This window comes from Heliconius melpomene, chromosome 8 (assembly GCF_056956725.1).
Source record: "Heliconius melpomene rosina isolate 202511_hmr_F chromosome 8, ASM5695672v1, whole genome shotgun sequence".
Lineage (NCBI taxonomy): Eukaryota > Metazoa > Arthropoda > Insecta > Lepidoptera > Nymphalidae > Heliconius > Heliconius melpomene.
Window position 1 is genome coordinate 10,131,166 of NC_140396.1, and position 22,013 is coordinate 10,153,178.

At 34.6% G+C, this 22,013-nt stretch overlaps 1 protein-coding gene across 1 annotated transcript in view; it reads right to left on the bottom strand.

Annotated features, from left to right (window-relative positions):
• Positions 1 to 286: 286 nt before the first annotated feature.
• Positions 287 to 22,013, bottom strand: part of Poxm (paired box pox-meso) — a 29,559-nt gene continuing 7,832 nt past the window's right edge. The window contains exons 2-5 of the mRNA XM_085189555.1: positions 3,877 to 4,030; positions 3,344 to 3,476; positions 2,126 to 2,368; positions 287 to 1,706 (exon numbers count right to left, since the gene is read on the bottom strand). Of these exons, the coding sequence (XP_085045681.1) occupies positions 1,620 to 1,706; positions 2,126 to 2,368; positions 3,344 to 3,476; positions 3,877 to 4,030 (617 nt within the window). The 3' untranslated portion in view covers positions 287 to 1,619. The remainder of the gene's footprint in view (positions 1,707 to 2,125; positions 2,369 to 3,343; positions 3,477 to 3,876; positions 4,031 to 22,013) is intronic.

The following is a 22,013-nucleotide window of genomic DNA, read 5'->3' on the forward strand; positions in this document are numbered from 1 at the left end:
TCCCGCGTTTTTTGCATCGACGGTCAGTCATAAAAATTATTAATACAGTAAAATTTCAGATTAGGTGGTATTAAATTCGAAACAAAGCAAGGATTTAATTGGTAATTCGTGTCCGTTCCGATATTTCGTCGCTACTTTATTGTTTTGTGCTGTAAACCTGATGCAAAGGCTGCGGACCATTATGCCGGGGGACATTTTAAAATCAATTAGCCAATCCGTTTCATTGTTTTCGAAGTAAAAATAACATTACAGAATGAAATGAAACACAAAATAAAAACAAATAAATCCTGTTTATTGTGGAGATTATCTATAATTTAGTAATTTATTTTAAGATACAGATAAATTATTTACTTACAAATAATACATACCAGTATTAAATTTAAAATATGTATAAGAGATGAACGTAATACAGATTATAATATATAAGTAGAACTAAAATTAAAATAAGTACCCATATCATTTCTTAAGTAACTTAGAAATAATTATTTACATCATTGCACCGCTCACAAAATAGAAAGCTTCTGTTTTTAAATCTTTAACACAATAATCGATTGTTTATTAAAAGTCTCGCTCGGATGTTTCCATAGATTTTATTATAATTGATAATTTAAATTAACTTACATTTTATATACAGACTATTAATACTATTTTCAATAATCACTTATTGTATTTAAAAAACTATTCAGACAATAATCAAAATAATCGATATGTCGCTGTCACTAATTGCTACTTAACTAAAAAAATAAAAATCAACATTGCTAAAGATATTTTAAGAATTTACAAATCGATTTGTTATCAAAATTTATATTTATTTCAGATATTATTTGTATAATGTATAGGAATGCTCATACCGTAGAGATAAAAAATTAAACATCTTGATAATTTATCCTAAAAGTATTTTAAAAACGTATGAAGATGCATACAAGTATACAATATGATAACAGTAACAAAAAACACATTTTATCAGCAGGAAATGATCAGATGACATCGATAGAATCATAGTTAGGTACTTTCACTTGATAGGGAGAGGGAATCTGGAAACCTAGTGTTAACACTCTTCGTTGCCCCTACGACACTTCCGTTCTCCACTTTCCACCGAATTTTAATTGCAGAGAGACTGGAGGAGAATTTATTGGTTATATACTAATTGTTATAAAATACCAGTATCATAAACACTTCTTTTTAATAAATGATAAATGCACCTCCTTATTAAATAGTGTTATTTATCGATATATATTCGTATTTTATTTCAATATTTAAGTAAATAATACAATTTATGTAAACATAAAGCTAATTGATTGGTATTTTCAAGCATCTAGGCTTACATAGTTTGTTAACAAAAGTAAATAATGTCGACATTTTTTTCCCCAGATATTACAGAGCCACTTATGGTTAAAGAAAACATTGAGAAATACCAAGTCGTTTGCTTAAATACGCCTATTTCTATAAATAATGCATAATATAACAGACCATCAAAATAAATAAATGTTCACTAGAATTTTCACTTCGAACTTGACGAACTTAGTCTAGTAAAATTTTATTAGAAGTCTCTAGTAGTCTCTTGTAGTATTCAATGTGTTTTTTTAGGAAAACTAGTAATAGTCTAGTGTCGGTGGTGGTCATAGCGCGTGCGCGTGCGCATGGTGCGGCGCCGGCGGCGGGTGCGGCGGCAGCGCATGCTGCGTGCTGGCTGCGTGCTGGCGACCCTAGGAAATATTGATTATTATATTTATATGCATGATATGCACGATATTAATTTCAGCAATTTTATGGTAAATACTCCCAAACGGTCTCCTAATAATAATTAAGTAACAAATAGCTCAAGAGACTTAAATTAAGAATTAGACAACAAACAGTTTAAGCATTTCAGATAGTTTTATCTAATTATACCTATTACCTTTTTATATACTGCTATAATTCGATTTTTTTATAAATTTATGATGTAATATAGATAGATTTTATATTTAATCATGTTTAGATGAAATTTAAATTACATCTTTACTTAGGTAAATCAAATTTTGTACATATGAACGATTATTTTTGTTAGTAGATGATAATTAATATAGGAAGGAATTTAAAAAATATAAAAACTGAAGATTGACTCCCACATTATACCAATACTCACTTGTAAATAGACATAATAATCATACGGCTGGTGCAGCGGCCAGCACCTCTGCGGCGGCACGGTGTACAGAGGAGGCACGGGGTACAGGCTCCCCCCCAACTTGTTCCGTAAGATGCGGCTGATGCTGGACACGGAGGGCACGTTGTACTTGTCGCACACTCCGTCAGCTAACAGCCTGTCGCGGATCTCCCACGCGAATATGCCCGGATCCTTGGCTTTCAGTTGTTTTATGTATGAAACCACCTGTGATTATATATTTAGTATAGTATCTGAGTAGAAATAGGAACGTATTTGTGATTTTTAAAATCATAAATACAAATTCAACAAAATATATTTTTGTCAAATATTTCTAAGTTCTTGGTAGGTTATTGTTAATATGAGGGAAGGAACCTAATCGGGCGGAAACCTAGTGTTAAGATATTACGTTCCCCAAATACTGTACGATTTCCAAGACATCGCGTGTTTAGCGGTGGAACTCAACGCCACGCTTTGTCTTCTTACCGGGGTGTGAGTCGAACTCACAACCGTCGTCGTCGTTTACAGAATTGTCTTTTTAATATTATGTAAGATTTAGATGTGATATTCTAACTTGCACTTAGAAAGAAATAACATAATCAAAATTCCATACAAAAAATGCAAAATCTTAGATATCAAGTATTTTTAAAGACGTATTTGTTATCAAAAGTAAAATTTCTGTCTGTTCCATTGTCTACTGCAATAAAAAAAACAATCCAATACAGATTACGTCTTCGCAGATATTATGTCAAGATTATTTTTATTATACGAAATGCTGTAATTGATACGGCTATTGATTGTGAATGGCAGCACTTAATAAATATATTATAATTTATTTTAGGCGTAGTGACGTTAATCAGAATAGATAAGGGTGTTAATTTAATTCCAATTGGAGGAATATGTTATTATTTTATTTTCTCGCACTAGTGGCAAAACATAGCGCGGCGTTGAGTTCCGCCTTCCGCTTCTCAACTCGCAATGTCAGAAACGGTGCACACTAGGTTTCCTCTGCATGCCGATTACCTTTAATGGGATACAGCTTATATTGAAGATGTGGATGTGTCTTATACCAATGTGTGATCATCATGAGATGACTTTTGTCATATCAAAAAATCGAAAACAAATTTCAAATCAATAGTTAGGGATATAAATAGATAATTGAAAATATTTCATTCCCTCGAGTGAAAAACAAACAACCATTACCTTAGGCGTGGTGACACGTGGTTTAGACCCGCCGATGGCACCAGGCAGGATGGAGCCGGTCTCGTGGTACCGCGCCAGGATTTTGGAGACGCACCCGTGAGACACTCGCAGCTGCCGGCTGATGTCGCATGGCCTGGAGATAAAGTAATTAGTTAATTTATGTTGCACGTAATCATTTACTACATTTACTATTAAACGGTCTCAAATTTGAGATCAATCTTGAGAAGAATCTTTGAAAGTAATTTATAAATATGAGTCTTAGACTTCGATCAGGACTATGATTAAGTTTGTGTAAGTACCCACTTAATGTCTATGTTGTTTAAGGTTAAATAAGCCGCTAGTTAATGTTTCTGAGTGTAGCTGTAAGTTGTTAAGGCGATTACGAGTAGAGTTGATAGTGTGTTGAATGGCGGCACTCAATGTCCCTCGAGTGGAGATGGAAACCACAATCATCGTATAAAATCTAAGTAGGTTCTTATAATAAGAAGGTAGGTTCTTATAGCGAAACCTATATATCAACATTCTTTATTTACCTAATTCCAAGCTGCGCAAGTTCCACGATCCGTAACCTAACCGCGTTAGGTAGCGGTCTGCCATTCACGAACACTCCGCCCAGCTGGTTCACCTCACCGTACTGCTGGGCGCCCGCGCCCATCGCGGGGTTGCCCATTGCTGCTGCATTAGGGTCTAAGGAGAAAATGAAATAATTTTAGTTACTTAAACTTTACATACAGATATTTATAACTTAACATAAAAAGCGTGGCGTAGAGTTCCGCCACTCAATAAGCATTGTATCGATAATTAGGCAGTGCGTGGAGAGCGAAGTGTCTTAACACTAAGTTTCCTCTGCCTAACTTATATTATACTGGATACACAGTGCTAGTGTCATAGATATGACTTACCTATATGAAAATACAAAAAACTTTGATAATTTTTTTAAGTCTTATTTATTCTGTGATAGATAATATTGCATTTATTGAAATACAATCTTGTCAATGTTCTTAAACTTGAGAAAAAATGAAACAAAATTTTGATACAAATTACTGAATATAAAAAGATTCGTGAGTTGGTAGGTGAGTGATGAGTGATGACATATTATGTCAATAGTAGTTACTCATTAACATATTTAATCAACAGCAACAATAGCTGCCAAAGTCAACGGTAGGTACAATGGTTCGCCTGAAGAAACGATATCGCAAAAAGCCAATTTTAAAATACCCACAAGTTTTTTTATAGTATTTTCTATTGACTCAACACAGTTCAATCTGTAATTTACGATAATATTAAATTTATCGCAACTAAAGTGCGAATTCTAAAATCGCTGTTCACGATAGTTTGGCGTCACTTATCTAATCTAATATTTTGGATCGTTGGACAAACATCTGATGCAATCCTTGCTTAGTTGAGAAATGTGTTTGGGGAAGGGTTTTTAAGGTCCAGCACTTTCTTTTCACGCTGTATCCTACAGTAAATTTTATCTGCGGCTTGATTAAATGCATACTACCTACCTAAATACGGCTTTGTCCAACTATACATTTTTTTATATAAATTATATTATAGGTATGGCAGTAAACTTGAATTGTAAATTCATTCATTTTTCAGGTCGCATGTGAAACTAACAATTTCTTAAGCAATATAAACATAGTTGATAATATTGTATTGTAATACTAACTTTTATTTTATAAAAAAATAATAAAATCTGTATTATTCTAAAATATCCGATCTGAATCAGTAAATTTAGTAAACAGTTTAGTAAATTATTCGACGTAAAAAAATTTAACATATAACATTTTAATTTGAATAAAAGTATTTTAATTTGCATCTGAAATTGTTTACAAGTGTTAAAATGTTCGTACAAAAAGACGAAAGGCGATATATTAGAGAGCTGCAAATTGGTCTCCCTGCCCACTAAGTACTGCATTGTCTTATTGCGGAAACGCGCCCGAAATAGACTGCGATGTGGAGTTACGAACGTGATGATTAGCAGATACCTTCGTTGATATGTTCTCTGCTAATTTATATGAAGCTCGGAAGACAGAAGGACACTGAGAAGAGCTGGCAAGAAACTTAACAGTTGCTCTTTTTCAAATATAGTTTCAATAGAGGTACGTACATCATTAGTTTCTCTGAGCATTAACAGTATTTAACTCCAGCCTCTAGTATCACTACAGACTATAGTAGTCTTATATTGAATAGTAAGTTGTCCTAGTAAAACAATAAGATGCTTACAATATCGAAAACGTTCCTTCATTGAGGAGTTGAATAATTTAGCAAATCAGAAAGAGCGTGAAATCGCAGAAGTTTGTGTGTGTGAGCGGACAACGGGCAATGTCACGGACCGGTGTCGAGTGTCACAGGACGCCGCGCGCCGCGGAGTGACGCACATGTGGCCTAACAGGACTTTACAGAATTATGACTAATGCCTGTGTTTTAATTATATTTTTTAATAATTTGTGTTTTTTATGTAAATAACTACTTAATAATTAAAAACTGTTGTCTAAATTTTATTAGTAGAGGCTACAATAGTTTTCTTTTGAAAATAGTAAAAGGCTTTGTCTAAAAACTATTTTCAAACTTTAAAGATGAAATTTCAGCACAGCTTATGAATGTGGCTTGAATTATAAATATTTGTAGGTAAAGCTAACTCCGCGTGTCACTATTGACGTGACAGCTGTAGGCGACACAGTAACGGAGTAGATTCTTATTTTATCTTATTTTTTAAATGCTTTCAATATATTTTTTACATTTCTCTGCGTTATTTTTGCCAATTGAAATATATTTAAAAAAAATGAAGAAAAAAGTTTTTAAAGCATATTTAATTAAGATATAATAAATAATTGAATTATTGAATAATAATTAAATATGAATCGTTCTAAAACTATATTTTTGTACATATTATTTAACTAATTCGCTAGGTCGTACTGTAAAAACGACGGTTGTGGCTTCGATTCCCATTCGTGGGAGTAAAATATATATTTTTTTTTTCATTTTTTCGCTCTGGTAATAACGGGGCAAAGCGTAGCGATAAGTTTCGCCATTCAACTCGCAATGCCTCTAGAATTCAGCGGATAGTGGGGATCTGAAGTTTATTAATGTCTTAAGACCAGGTTCCCAGGTTCCGTCTACCTACCCGGTAGGATACACTATAAAGCTAAAAAAAAATAACCTAGCTAGCAAGACTATAGCATTACATTTAGTTAGGTACATTCTGTCCAAGTGTGGGGTAAACGAGGCACGCCCATACAACGCATGCAGCATTTCCGCAGCTTCCATGAACTCATCTGCCTTTGAGATGAAAGGCACCGCCTCGCGGGGGGCCCCACACCCTATTGTAATAAACTTGTGTGTGAAATATGTATGGGATACTTCTGATGGCGCTAGTTTTCAGTTGGAACTAAGGCTCGGAACTGGATACGGATGTCAAATCAATTCGGATGGTCCGTTAATTTCAGATACATTAGTTAACTTAATGTCATTAGGTTTTTGAGTAATTTATTCTTTGAAGAATCTGTTGATTGATTTTTCGTGTTATATTATTGTTTATTTTTTTTAGTATCATAAGATCTTCGTGCTTATCGCTATGTCGTACTAAGTGATAGCGTGTCAGGTCGGTCAGGCAAAATCAAAATCCTGTCGTTGTAAATTTTATAATAGCGCAGTTCCCTCTTATTCCGTAATATTTTTTTTTCTTTTCCACAATTGTAACTATTTTATAGATCTCAAAAAGATATAATAACTTGATAATCATAATTTTTATAATTGGTAATATAGACATAGCTAATATTAAATATAAAAAATATCCATTATATGAAATTTTATATCTTGTCATAGCCAATGAGCCCAAAATATTAAAAATAATGTCACGCAACACGCTCGTCGCCAAAAACGGACGGGAAGGGGCGTCACGGCGTGCACCGCCGCAACAGCCCACCTAAGTAAAGATCGCCTTTTAACTTCAATGTCGAGCTAATATTTCAAATAGAAGTACAAACAACAAGTCTCACTCACACACTTATGATGATTTTTTTATAATTTATTATAAGGAACTGTAAAGTATTGAATATTGTGTTGAGTTCCGCCGCTTAATAGGAAATGTCACGAAAATTTTAATCACGTGGAGAACGTAATGTATTTACACTACGGCCCTTCAGCCTACTATCCTATATGCGTGAAGCTCCTGGGCTCTAGAGATGGACGATGCCTATTTAAATAAAAATTGTTATCACACTTATTAGCACAAGTTATCACACCGTATTATACACTACAACGCGGGTAGCTGTGCGCTGTGCGTAGCTAATGCTTATTTTTCGCAGTCGCGCTACATTTTATTAATTTAAACGTTTTTTAAATCGAAATACTAACGCTTGTATTGAACCTTTTTTTCTATTTTCGCTGTATCCCGCATGTAGCAGAGGAGGCAGAGGGAGCCTAGTGTTAAGACACTCCTTTCTTCACTTTCCACCGAATATTGGAAGCATCGCGTCTCAAACGCCGCGCTTTGCCTCGCACCGGATCGAAGAAATTAAAATATTAAATATTTAATTTCCTCGAGTAGGAATTGAACCCACAACCTATCGGGTTTACAGTCAGGCTTGTGTCTCTGCGCCACGACGGGCCTCTCTTGTATAGTCATCATTATTGATTACTTTCATATATGATCAAATATTATCTGAAAAGTATTATTTCTGTGTTACAGGCAGTTCTCGTTTTTCCAGTGGGTATAGTAGGGCAGTTAAAATCCAAACCAGGTAAGCCACTTCGTTCCCCATGTTGCGCCAGAATTTGAGATATTATTATTGAATGGGGAAATTCAACGCCGCTTTTTAATATTTACTGAGATTGAACCAAACAATTTTCGTATACTCGTAAGTATATAGATAACAAGTAAGAACACAATAAAGTGTTTCAATTTAATGCTGTTATACAACATGACAAGCAATATTGTTGATAAAGCTATATTTTATGAGAAACACGGTGAGTTAGAACAAAACGTAGAAACGTGAAGTTTAAACAAGTTTACGAGTTTTCGTCCGCAATCTTAAATTAAAGAAATGATTATGACAATAGCTGTCACAAGCGCGCGGCGAGAAATGACCTCTACTTTAAATGTTGTTCAATATATTTACACAGAAAATTAGACTCCATAAACTTTTGACATTTCTAAAATCTTATTCCACATTTAATTCTATTGTTTTCGTTCAAATTATAATTCTAGTCTCGCGCTTACTAGGATTTGAACGTAGCAAGATGAGAGTGTATGGCTTAGTGGTCAGAGTGGTTGATGTGCAAAAAGGGCTGGTGTTCTTGCAAATTAAGAGGCGTGAGTTTAAATTCCGCGACGTCGACTGGTCACGACTAGTCTTCAATATATTTTTTATTCAAGTAGACTAAGACGAACTCCAGAATAACCGAATGGACATAAAGATACCACCGGTTCGGGAGGCAGTTCTGCTGCTGCTGCAGCTATCCTTCATGAGATTTAATTGGTATTAATTCCATACATTTTTATCCTTTAAAGATCGGTTAGGTCGCCACGTGCAGCGCTGGTCTCCAGTGTCCCCACTCCCGGGATACATTTCTCAGCGCACGTTTAATTTACGAGCTGCCTTTGACGCTCCACCGTTGACAGTTACTGGTGTTTTCGTCGAAGCCGCCACTCATTAATTTTGCTTTATTCGAAATATATTGCGTTTCCACACCAAACGTATCCGTTTGAAGCAGAACAAAGGCGGCAATGGTTCGGTGGGTTTCGTGAAATATGCTTCATTTGTGTTTTGTTTTATTTATTATAGAATAAATATATTATATCTATTATTATACTTCTAATTGACAACATTAAAGACTAAATCTATAATCCTATGCATATCAAGGATTATTAAAAGTATTATCCATAGGGAGTTTGAAAAATTAACAAAGGATATTTGTTTTTAGTGAATTCCCTCTGTATTCCGCACATAGCAGGCTAGACGTAGGGAACCTGTTAACGTGGTGTTGAGATTTTCGTTCTCCATTTAGACACTTTCAATGCTCATTCCCGGCATTGAATCCTTGAGGAATTGCGTGTTGAGTAGCATAACTTAACACCGTTGTTATACATATAGCCAAAAATTAAATATATCAAATATTTCATTCTTTTAATTGTACATATCCTGTACTAGCGGACCCGGACGCGGCTACGCCTGCTTGAAATATAAGAATATAATTTCTATAGAAATATAATTTTAATCTAGATGAAATGTTAAAAGTGACTATTATATTTATTTTCATAAGGATGAATATCAAAATGACGCGGTAACGAACGCGGTCGCGTAGCGACGACGGTTGTTATTAACATCGCAGAATAAATTGCATGTCAAATTAGAAAGTATTTTCATTTATTAGTATATATGTGTAATGTAATATTATATAGCCTATAGCACTTCTGAAGAATGCAGCTTTCATACAAAACAAAAACAAAGTAAATCGATCCAGTAGATCCAGAGATCTTAGCGTTCAAACAAACAAACAAACAAACAAACAAACAAACAAACTCTTCCGCTTTATTATATTAGTATAGATAGTATAGATTGCCACATGTGCTCTACATACTCAAATAATAATATCACATTTTTAACAAACTTAATAATTTGATAAAAGCCTGTTTATATTTTCACTAGTGGACCCGGACGCGGCTACGCCTGCTTGAACTATAAGAATATTTTCGCGTCGGACATACTCATACTATGCCGCCCGAAGGCTAGGTCATTTCGAATCAGTGACATCTCCTTAATTATTTACCAAACTTCATAAGGATGAATATCAAAATATCGCGGTACCGGTTGCGTAGCGACGCGACGGTTGTTATTAACATGGCAGAATAAATTGCATGTCAAATTAGAAAGTACTTTAAAATATATTAGTTTATATGTGTAATGTAATGTTATATAGCCTATAGCACTTCTGAAGAATGCAGCTTTTATACAAAACAAAAACAATGTAAATTCTGATTTACATTGTTTTTGTGAACGCTAAGATCTCTGGATCTACTGGTCTGCCAGTAGATCCAGAGATCTTAGCGTTCAAACAAACAAACAAACAAACTCTTCCGCTTTATTATATTAGTATAGATTTGTATGTATATCTTCACGATTTTACATACTAATTTCCTTATACATGCAACTTTGAGACATCAATCCAAATGCTTAAATAACACTAGCATTTAGCGTGTTATTAGTTTTATAGCAGCAAATGACCGCCTCCTTCAGCGCGTCCCGTTTTAAACTGTTGTCACGTCGTCGCAGCCGTCACGTGACAGCCGGCTTACACGTTTACTAATTAAAATGGAAAAATATGCTGAATACTTGGCATCGTTATTTGATTATTGTTATATTTTAAAGTTATAATGTGTATAATGTATTATTTTCAAATGAATGGGGAAAGTGAACTATCTTAAGATTTTATTATGTTTGAAAAGAGATTTCGATTCTCCCTCGAAGAAATGATTAGTGTTCTTATCGTCGGTTGAGTCCCGCTAATCAACATGTTATGTTTCGATAAATATTTCTTGTTATTATCAGAACGTCCGAGGTCTAAGATCATACGTAAGAGATATTGCACTCAAAATTCAGAATAGTTCTTTTGATATCATAATTCTTACCGAAACGTGGTTAAATTGTACTATTTATGACTCGGAAATTTTTGATAGTAGATATACTGTGTACAGAAGGGATCGCATTAACAAAACACTTGGTGGCGGTGTTCTTATCGCCGTTTCAAATAACTATACTTCATCTAGAGTATTCAGCTGCAACTCAGAATGTGAAGATCTTTGGGTAAAAATAAAAATATCTAGTGAGAAAGAACATGGTTTTATCAAAATCTGTGCGGTTTACCTACCACCGCCTCTTAATCTTAACTTGTTAGGGAAATTTATTGAGAGCACAAATCGAGTGATGGATGAGTGTATCACTAAATACACACTTATAGCAGGTGATTTTAATATGTCAAATGTTGTTTGGGAACTTCATAGCCCCAGCTCATATCTCCTGCCCTTAATTAACAGCAACAGTTCTATTCTTAGTTTACTGTCAGACTTTATGGAATTATATAATTTTAAGCAATTCAATTATGTCAAAAATAATAATGATAAAATTCTAGACTTAGTGGTTTGTAACTCTGAAATAGTAAGTATTAAAAAATGCACTAATCCTATACGAAATGTTGACCCTCACCATCCACCATTAGAAATGTTAATCTCAATTTCCCCTGCCCACTATTCGCCTCATGTAAAAATACAAAAAAATAACTATTTTAAGGGTGATTATAATAAAATAACTAAAGCCCTGAGCGAGATTTCGTGGGAAGGCGAACTCCTAAAATATGATAATGTGAACGACATGATTAGCAGATTCTATCAAATTCTTTATGAAATAATACATCTTTATGTACCTAAGAGTAATAAGCACAACAATTATCATCCAGTTTGGTTTAACTCCTATCTTATATATTTATTGAAGCAAAAAAAGAAGTTTCATACTAGATACAAGATTTATAATAATCCCCTAGACCTAATCGAATTTCAATATCTCCGAGATAACTGTGAAATACTGATAACAACGTGTGATGACAAATATATACATACTCTGGAAAATCAAATTGGTACTGATTCTAAATATTTTTGGACTCACATTTCTAATAAACGTCGAAACTCCTCTAGGTACCCATCATCTATGTATTTGGGTAATAAGCATTCGAATGATCTGAGAGAATCTTGTAATCTATTTTCTGAGCACTTTTCCTGTGTTTTTAATCCTATAGTTGACATATGTGGTGATAATCTTGATTCACATCAGCAGTTATCTGAAGTGCCTAATATATACATATCCCAGGAAACCATAATAAATAAAATAAAAAGACTTGATTTAAAACAGAGTTCTGGACCTGACAATATACCCCCTTTATTTCTATTTAATTGCGTTGACTTAATATCATTTCCATTGCATTTAATTTATAATGCTTCACTTGTGCAGGGACGGTTTCCAGATATATGGAAGGAAGCAAGAATAGTGCCGATTTTTTAAAGATGGAAAAAAGGAACTTATATCTAACTACAGACCAATATCTATACTCTCAACTATGTCAAAGGTTTTTGAATCAATCGTTCACCCCTTCATATTTCATCATGTTAAAAACTTACTGCATCCACGTTAATATGGCTTTATACCTAAGAAATCTACTAATTCTAATTTGCTTAATTACGTCTCATATCTTATCGATTCAGTTGATAAAAACCTACAAGTAGACGTAATTTACACGGACTTCTCTAAGGCATTTGATAAGGTAGACCATGGTATTCTAGTTAGAAAATTATTAAGCTTTGGTATATCTGGTATCCTTCTTGATTGGTGCAAATCTTACCTCTCTAATCGTAATAGCAGAGTAGTGATACATGGTGAGAGCTCTGAGTCTTTTAGTGCTACTTCTGGGGTTCCGCAAGGCTCTAATTTGGGGCCTCTATTCTTTGTGTTATTCATTAATGATATAGCAGACATATTCGAAAATTGTCAGTTTTATTTGTTTGCTGATGACTTAAAAATTGCTAAAATTATAACACAAGAATCTGACGTGGTGGCCTTACAAGGCAATCTTGATAGACTCGTAGAATGGTGTGATTTAAATCGAATGGTCCTCAACCCAAGTAAATGTAGCTTCATAAGATTTTCGAGGAAGAAAAGACCTATTATGAGTTACTATCATATCTCAGGTAAAAATCTTAATGTAACAGACTCTGTTAGGGACCTTGGCGTAATATTTGATAGTAAATTGAGATTTGAAGAGCACGTGAACACTGTTGTGAAAGCTTCCCTCAAGTTACTCGGCTTCATTTTTAGGCAATCAAGGGATTTTAAAAATCCAGCAACAATTCTACGCCTTTACAATAGTTTAATTCGTAGTAAGCTTGAATACTGCTGCCAGGTGTGGTCTCCTGCTTACAGGAAGTATTCTGATAGGCTCGAAAGCGTTCAAAAAAGATTTATTAAATATTTAGTTTATAGGTTTAAGACTCTAAGTCATAGTGAACGATATGAAGACATAATTGGCAGCTTTAAATTGCAATTACTTTCAAACCGTAGAGATCTCGTAGACATGAAGTTTCTACATAATTTATTCAAAGGAAAGATCGATGATAGTGAACTGTTGAGTAGATTTAATATTAAGATACCTCAGAGAGCCCCTCGCAACCCATGTCTGTTTTTCAAGACGGAAAGAACTAGAACGAACCTTGGACAAAATAGTCCCATTGATCGCATCTCTCGTTCATTTAATGAGTACTTGAAAGAAGATGTCACGTTAGACATTGGTTGTGACGGGCTCTCAGTTTTCTTAAGAAAATGCAACCATATACTCAATAAAGTTAATTTATAGAACTAATTGTGAATGATTTTAACTATTATGTAATATTAAGTAATCTTATATTTTTGTTATATAATTATATTTTTTTTTTCTATAGTGTAAATTAATCATTGTTATTATTGATGAATGATGTGTTCTCCTATAATCAGTTGTACATAATAGTATTAGTATATCCTAAGAATGTATGTAATGTAAACCAATATGTACGACAGTTGGAGATCCGTATAAATAAATAAATAAATAAATAAATAAATAGATAGAAAACTCAGTGTCTTAACACTGCTTCCTCCGCCAACACTGCTGTATACATGATAGTTTTAGATTCACTGAAGAGTTGGCTAGCCACGATGAGGGAATCCCCTAGATATCTATACAAAAGGGTAAATTTTAGTAGCAAACATAAACCTAAATGATTGCACGTATATAGCTTATTCAAATGTAGTCCTTGTTAGTTAACAGAGGGTTAGTTTACGGCCACTTTAACTACCGGCGTCGACCAATCCGCGCTCCCCGCGCGTGTGCTGGTGCAGCCCGATATCAAATAATTATTAACGTTTATACCGATAACTACGATAAATCTGCTGGTATTTATCGTTCAAATTCAATATGTACTCGTATTTACATATTGTATGTAGGTAGGTACTTAGTAGGCATGGGCTTTGAAATGAAAGTGAACTACTTAGATCAAATTTATGTGAGGTTTTGTTTTTGTTATACGTGTAATCGATTTTGTTATTTTTTTGTTTTGTAATTATCAAAATTATTATGATTATTACCAAGTTTAAAGTACAATTTAAAAAGCTTATATTTCCAATGTGCTGCACCTCATCATGTTTTTGGTCTCATCTCCTCATCTCTAAGTGAGAACTTACAAAAGAAATAAAGAAAAAATCTGAAAGGTGAAAATTTGTAGGTATTATTAATTAACTTGTAGTTCACTTATGCCCGCAAACTGAAGTTTGTCACTTTTATGAATTCTACAGTGAATTCCCATAGATTTATCACTCTGAAATTGGTACAGACGATTGGTACAGAGCAAGAGGTTGTTGTAATAACACGTCAGCGATAATACTGATAAAACCAAAGGTTCATTGTTTTTTTTTTCATATAAATATTACGTGTAGTGCATTTTAAATAAACTATAATATAATCTTACCATATTAAAATTTAATGTATAAAAAAATATCAATGAAAGGGCCCGGTCTGATTAACAAAATTTTTAGCACTGTGTTCAAACCAACGTACCAGTTAATATTTCAAACTAGCGGCCCGCTCGCGGTTTCACCCGCGTGAACTATGTTATTATTAATTTCTGTCTCCATGACTACGTCCTAGTGACGTCTATGCAAAATTTGAGACTCCTAGCATTTGTAGTAACGAAGTTTCATACAAAGTTTCGACCCCAAAAACAACCCCTTAGAAATCGAATATTGCAAATTCCCATCTTAGCGAGCACCTACGTCCTATAAGTAACTCCTATGCAAAATTTGAGATTCCTAGCACTTGTAGGTTCTGAGATTTCGTGATGAGTGAGTGACCTTTCGATTTTATATATATAGATATAAACAATATTTTATAAGTTAAATTATATAACAAGTTCTACAACATCTTATACTTTAAATATTAATGGCTAACTGGCCAGGAAGGCAGGAGAGCCGGTCACGCAGCATCCGACCGCAGTGACAATCAAAGAGAAGTGCTCATCTCGTGGTAGCAGTATTTACTTAGCGGGCACGTTTGTCGGCGGCCTGTCGCCGTGTGTGGCCTCTCTTCCAACACACTATTTTCAATCTTAAGTTGCATCAAAAAAGGTTCATTTAGCTTAAATACTATTTTAAAGTTTTCATTTTAAGTTCTAAGTAAATAGTTATAAGGCTGTGACGCAAAAGCTGATGTAGCATTGAACTCCCTCGATCAGTTGAAGTTCTCAAATATTCATCGTCTCTGATATGTTTCACAGCTTTCTAAGTATTATGTTGTAAGTATCGTAATGATTTAATGATTTTTATTAAACTCCAATCATTTTGTTAAAAAAAATATATAATGACAGCGTGATGGGCAGAAGAAACTTATCATTAAGACACTACGTTCACTACGTACAGACAGAGTGCAGTTGCGCTTCGACAATATCATAGTACTTTTAGCTTCACGCTGCGTCCCGCACCCGCACATAGCGGGGTAAGTACAAGAAACCTGCCAAACTAGTGTTAAGATATTCCGTTCCCATTAAGGCACTTCCGTTGCCCACTTTCTGCCGAATTCCGGATTAATTTCGTTACAGTCGCACGCCTGTGCTCCGACGACTGGCCTCTAACGTTAAAACGTAAACATTTCAAGCAGGGACTAAAAGTGCAGATAGTCACAAAGGTGATTGTCTTACAGCTGCCCTCGTTAACCTCGGCGGAGGAGTACCATAACTCACGTCGCGCTAATTACTGGACGTGGCACTGGTGGCACGTGCCAGCCTTCCCCATTCGGATTTAATAGTTCTGGTGGAGATTTTTGACATTTCACAACAAAAACTCTTGGATTAGGGTGATTTGTGACTTATTTAATTGTTATAGTTGAGGTGGTTGTGGGTTCGATCCCCACGTAATAAAATTATCTTTGTGAAGACAAAGTTTCGCTGTTCTATAAGTGAAGTCTCAAGCGAAAAGTGGAGAACAAGATATTTTCTTACTCTTATTCTCTCTGATTAATCTCTACGTGGGGAACGGAGTATCTTAACGCTGGGTTCCCTTTCCTATTCTGAAATGCGGGGAAAGGTGTGAAGCTGTCAAAAGAGAAAGAAACTACCGTTGAATTTAGTAGGTACCTATTATCCGGTCTTGGAAAATAATTTAAATTCATTAGTTGTTTTAGTAAACGCCTTCCCAAATTGATATAAAGGAGACACCGCTCGAGGCACCCAACTAAATACGTAATTTAAATGAACCTTCACCTATTAAATGATAAACTGAGTTTTTGGCCGATTCCGTGAATGATAAGAAGTACACGTGCGGTGTAGGCAGATATGAGATGATGTTAGCATTTTTATATATTATGTAAGTCCTACATATGATTTTTTTAGATAAGTTTCTTATTTTATTTTGGTCCGACGACCTTCATGTTCTGTAGACGCTCCGAGTTCCTTCAACTTTTCTTAATTTACAAGTATTTATGAAAGCTTTTTGATAATAAGTAATTAGTTATATTGACTTTTATTAGAGTTCATCAAAAGGTACAAACGGATCCCTTATAGGATAATTTTGGTGTCGGTCTGTCCGTCTGTCGAGACCGTCAAGATCGCGTGGAGGTATCTAATCGAAATTAATTGTATGAAATTAATATCAAGTGTTCAACGAAATCAATTTATATTAAAAAGTCATAAGTATAAGTTTACTCTATATTAATGTAGATTAAAAATAAATGACGACTCTGAGTGTTATTGTGAACCATTTTAATTTGTTCAACTATAAATAGTCGCTGCTCTATTATTTCCACGTGGACCCTTGATGGTATTTGAGGAATTCCTCGCATATTTAGAATGAAACACTAAAATATATGTTATTAGGGGAGTGTAGGTTAATTAATAAGTGACAGGCTGCAAGAACAAATGGTTTGAACGACTATTGCTTTTGACATTTCTAAAATACTTCTTGAACTTTATAAGAGGTACGTCAAAATACAAGTTTAAACATTAATATCATCATTATGCGGATTTGGTAGGGGGAATCTAGGTATTCGTTGAAAAGATTTAACTAGACGGCGGAACTTAACGCCGCGTGTTGTGCTAACTCAACTGCAACCGCAGTCAACGTCTATATACTTTCGTACTGTCATACGAAATTTCAAAAATAATTTTATTTAGAATTCAATGAGAGAGAGAGCTTTCGTTGTTATCTATTATTATTTAAACAATTTTAGATAATTATAGAAGTAGAATTCATTCATATAAATAGTTGATTTTGTTGTCCATATATATAGTGTTCTTTTTTTTATGAGACCCGTCGGATGTCTATAATTAATTGACAGCCCCGTCGAAGGAATAAAAAAGTGAATACGTGTGAAGATAAAAGCAATGTAAGATTAATAACTATAAACCAAAGCAAATTGGCTAAAAATAATAGATAAAAGAGAGAGAGAGGAATAATTAACTTTAATTGTCGTTTCTCTTGTTTACATGTAATTTGCAACGTTTGTACATAGTATTGTAATTGTGCCTTTAATAATATTTATTATAATATAATATAAACTGTTATTTACAGAGAAACAAATTTAGTTAATTTATTCGAATCATCCAACCCTGATATACATCTCAATATACGAGTATAAAAAATTGTAGTGTACAGCATTCCATCTTAGATAAAGTAAATAATAAAGTAAATAATAACTTTCCTTTATTTCAACGGTCAGGTACAGTAAGTAGTATCCAATTTCATGTTGCTATTAGTTATTATAATATGTCTATGTCTATGTCTTTTCGCCATATTCTGCCAAAGTTTGGTAAATATAAAGTGACTTCCTATTTTTTATATTTTTTATAGCAGGGTAAGCAGATGCAACTTAGTAATCTAGTGTTGAGACATTTCGTTGCCATTAAGATATTTACGTTCCTCGATTTACACCAAATTCAAAACTCGATACCCCGTGCGTTACCAGAGAAAGGTTTAGCTTTAGCTTTAGTTAGAAACTGAAATTGCAAGCGATACTATCCACAAACTAATAAACAAAAATTCAATAATAAACCAATAAGCAACGCCAGAGGCGCAAACTAGTCCCAAAACAAACCCCAGCCCATCGGTAGCTGTTTGTCGTTACGTTGACTCAACGCTAATGCGTGAGTAAACACTGCACGGTGTACCGACTGCTGAGTACTGAGGTCTGAGGTCTGCGGGCGGATTGGAACCTCCACTCACCACTGAACCTCGCTCCCTGATATCTTCTAAGTATTTTTCTGACCCTGTCATTATGTTTCTTACTTATTTTGTAGGATAATACTATTTATGTTTATTTAGTAGCGTGATACAGTGACGCTCTATCCCGCGTGAGTATAGACAGTTTAGTGTTAGCACTTCTCCCCCCGCTTTCCACCGAATTCTGGAGGCATAGCGTGTTGAGTGGCGGAAATTACGGACGCGCCGTGCTTTGGTTGCTCTGGCAAGAAGACAAATATCGGCGTTAAAATCCGTCATTCAACACGCAAGGTTTCGGATATTGGGCGGTGCGTGTTTCAACAATAAATTAATTATGCCTACCCTGCTAAGCGGTAAAAATCATGGCGAATAATTCTGGTATTTTCAATATAGCTTTACAGAATTCAGGTCTCTAGCATGTTGCTTGCATTCTAAAACACAAACAGAAAGAGAAGAATTCTCTTTGCGTTTCGTTTTCGGTAGCGTTTGCGGCGTCCGTTTAGCAAACACTCGACGCGTCGCCCAAAGTGACATGCCGTGTAGTTGGCGGGGACAAAAACTATTGTTATTTTATGTATGTTTAAGAAATTTTGAAATGAGATAAGATTTTTTATTAATAATAATATGGACATTATTTTTTATTCAGATATTTTAATATAATAAAACGTGTACCACAATTCTCCTAATATATAAATCTTCAAGGGTAAATTGTCAAATATTTTTTTTGGTTCACGCCTTATCCCGCCTACAGCTTTTTCATCAACAGCCATCTTTTGTCCACTCTTGGACATAGGCCTTCCCCAATTCTCGCCACCACACTCGATCCTCAGCTTTTCAGCTACAGCTGTTTGGGTAGAGATAATATAGACATACAACACACTCCGCTCTCAATTCTTCCGAAGTAAAGACTCTGTTTAATGGGAAAACTCAACGCCATACCTTGCCATTACCAGTACAGGGGAAATATTTACTTCATTTTTCCTAGTGGAGGTCGAACTCACAACCGTCGTCTAAAATTAGACACCACCGAACTGAGTATACACCACTGAATAAAAATCCTATAGGAACTTGTGTTTCCTTAAGAAATAACGGTAAAATAAAAACAGTGACTGTCCTACCCTTCATCAAATTGAACCCTTAAATACGATTAGTAGACGCTCAAGTTTACAAATCGGCGACACTATTGTTAGCCGACTGCAGCTGAATGCATACAAATTATAAAATATGCATTTTATTTTCTCGTATTAAGGTTTATAATTGTTTGTCAGAAATAGGGTATGGGCAGAAACAAAGTAAATAAATGTAATTGAAAGGAAATTGTAACATTACTCGGTGTTTGCTGTTGTACTTATCCGGCGCTAGTGTCTAGTGTCTAGTGTCTCGTTACAACGTCTAATTATTATTTTGTTCCAGATTTTTTTACTTCTTTGAAGTAAGGTTTAGTAGAAATTTCAAACAAAAGGTAGTCTGAGAAAAAATTATTTTACAACGCACCGCACCGGCTATGCGGTACTGCAACTCACTGTTAACGCAACGGTTTTGAAGTCGATTCCCATTCGGAAGATTTTTTTTTCATTTCTTCTTTCTAAATGCTATATTTTTTTTCAGTGTCACTCTGTATCCCGCGAAAGCTTTGCCTTTAGCTGAGGAAAGGAGAATATTAAATATTTAATTTCCTCGAGTGGTAATCGAACTCACAACCGTCGCGTTTACAGTAGTATATTGCCGCTGTGCCGTTGTGGCATAACAGTATATCATTTGGTCACAAGTTGATTGGAAGAAAATATTAGGTACGTATTTCTCTTAACATGAATACGTATTTTCAGTACATTTTATACTTACGTAATATAAATTTGATTCGCTATAAAATGTTCTATTCGATATAATTTCACTTTTCTTTATCAGCGTATTACTAAAAACAAAATGTAAAGATTAGAAAGCAGTAAGAACTATTTTCTTTTTCAACTTTATAAAAGGTTTTGACTGGTACTGACTATATCTAATAGTTATAGAATAAAAAAAATATAAATATTCACTATTTAACTTATAAACTTAACTTCACGCTGTATCCCGCAGGTAAGAAGGAACCCGGGAACACAGTGTTAAGACAATCCGTTCCTATTAAGACACTTCTGTTACAAACTTTCCGCCAAATAATGGACACATTAAATGTTGAGTGGCGGACTGAAATTAAAAACTTTGAATTCATGTAAAAATAAAGGTCCTCTATTAGTATAAGTACATATTGTTGTTATAAGATATTTTTTTATTTCCAGTAGCCGCGGCGTGTTTGCTGTCGCCGTCTCGGCAAATAAGGAGCTCCGAACAAACACCTGCACCGTCCACCCGACCAGGCCACTTGTTCTATGGAGAGGGGACATATTTCGAAATTATTATTGGTGAGATCACGATTTGCATGGAAATGGTTAATACACTATTTATTATATGTTTTTATTTAAAATAATATTAGTAAAGTCTAAATGTAAACGCGGCGGTAGTGAATTCGATCCCCACTCAGAGGAGTGATTATATATTTATTTTTTAATTTCCATGCACTGGCAAATAAAACGCCAAAAAAATTCTGCCATCTGACATGCAATATCACAAATTGAGTGGAAAGTGGAGAACAGAGTGCCTTAACACTAGGTTCCTTCTGTCTATCCTGCTATATAAGTAAGTTTAAGACGTTGTAGGACTGTGGCTGCCACAAAAGCATTCTGTAGGAGTTCTTACTCATCTGTAATTTTTTCTTAGTTTAATGCTATATCGTACATTTAGGCTAAGGAAACAATTTTTGAGTCATCGTATCTTGAGCGCAGGAACTTAACGTTGCGTTGCGTCTTGCTGTTACAGCAAGGAAATAATTATTTTTCCGCTATTATATTATAACTGTCGCGTTAACAATCAGTTCCAGTCTATAGTTAATATTTATAAACACAAAAAGCCTATAATAAACAAATTATAAATCGCTTATCTATAATAATGTCATTATAAAGATTTCAAATTTAATTATTTAGAATGATATTTATAATTAACGAGGGGCCCGCGTCGCAAGTCCTGGTAGTGATGGTGGTGGTGGTGGTGGTGGTGGTCGTGCTAGTGGCGGTGGTAGTCGTGGTCGTGTGTCGCGCGCTGGCGGAGCGAAACTGATCATTAGTGCTTTATCGGCCCAATGAAAGCAGTTTATCGGCGTTTGACCGTTGCGCCACCATTACTACTTAGTTACACATCGATTTTATTAATCATTTATATTTAATACTAGCGGCCCGCCCGCGGCTTCTCCCGCATGAACTACATAATATTATTAATTTACTTTCGTTTTCTCATAATGATATCATTTAAATATCTATATTATTGAAAGTAAATCTATATTAAGAAAGTTG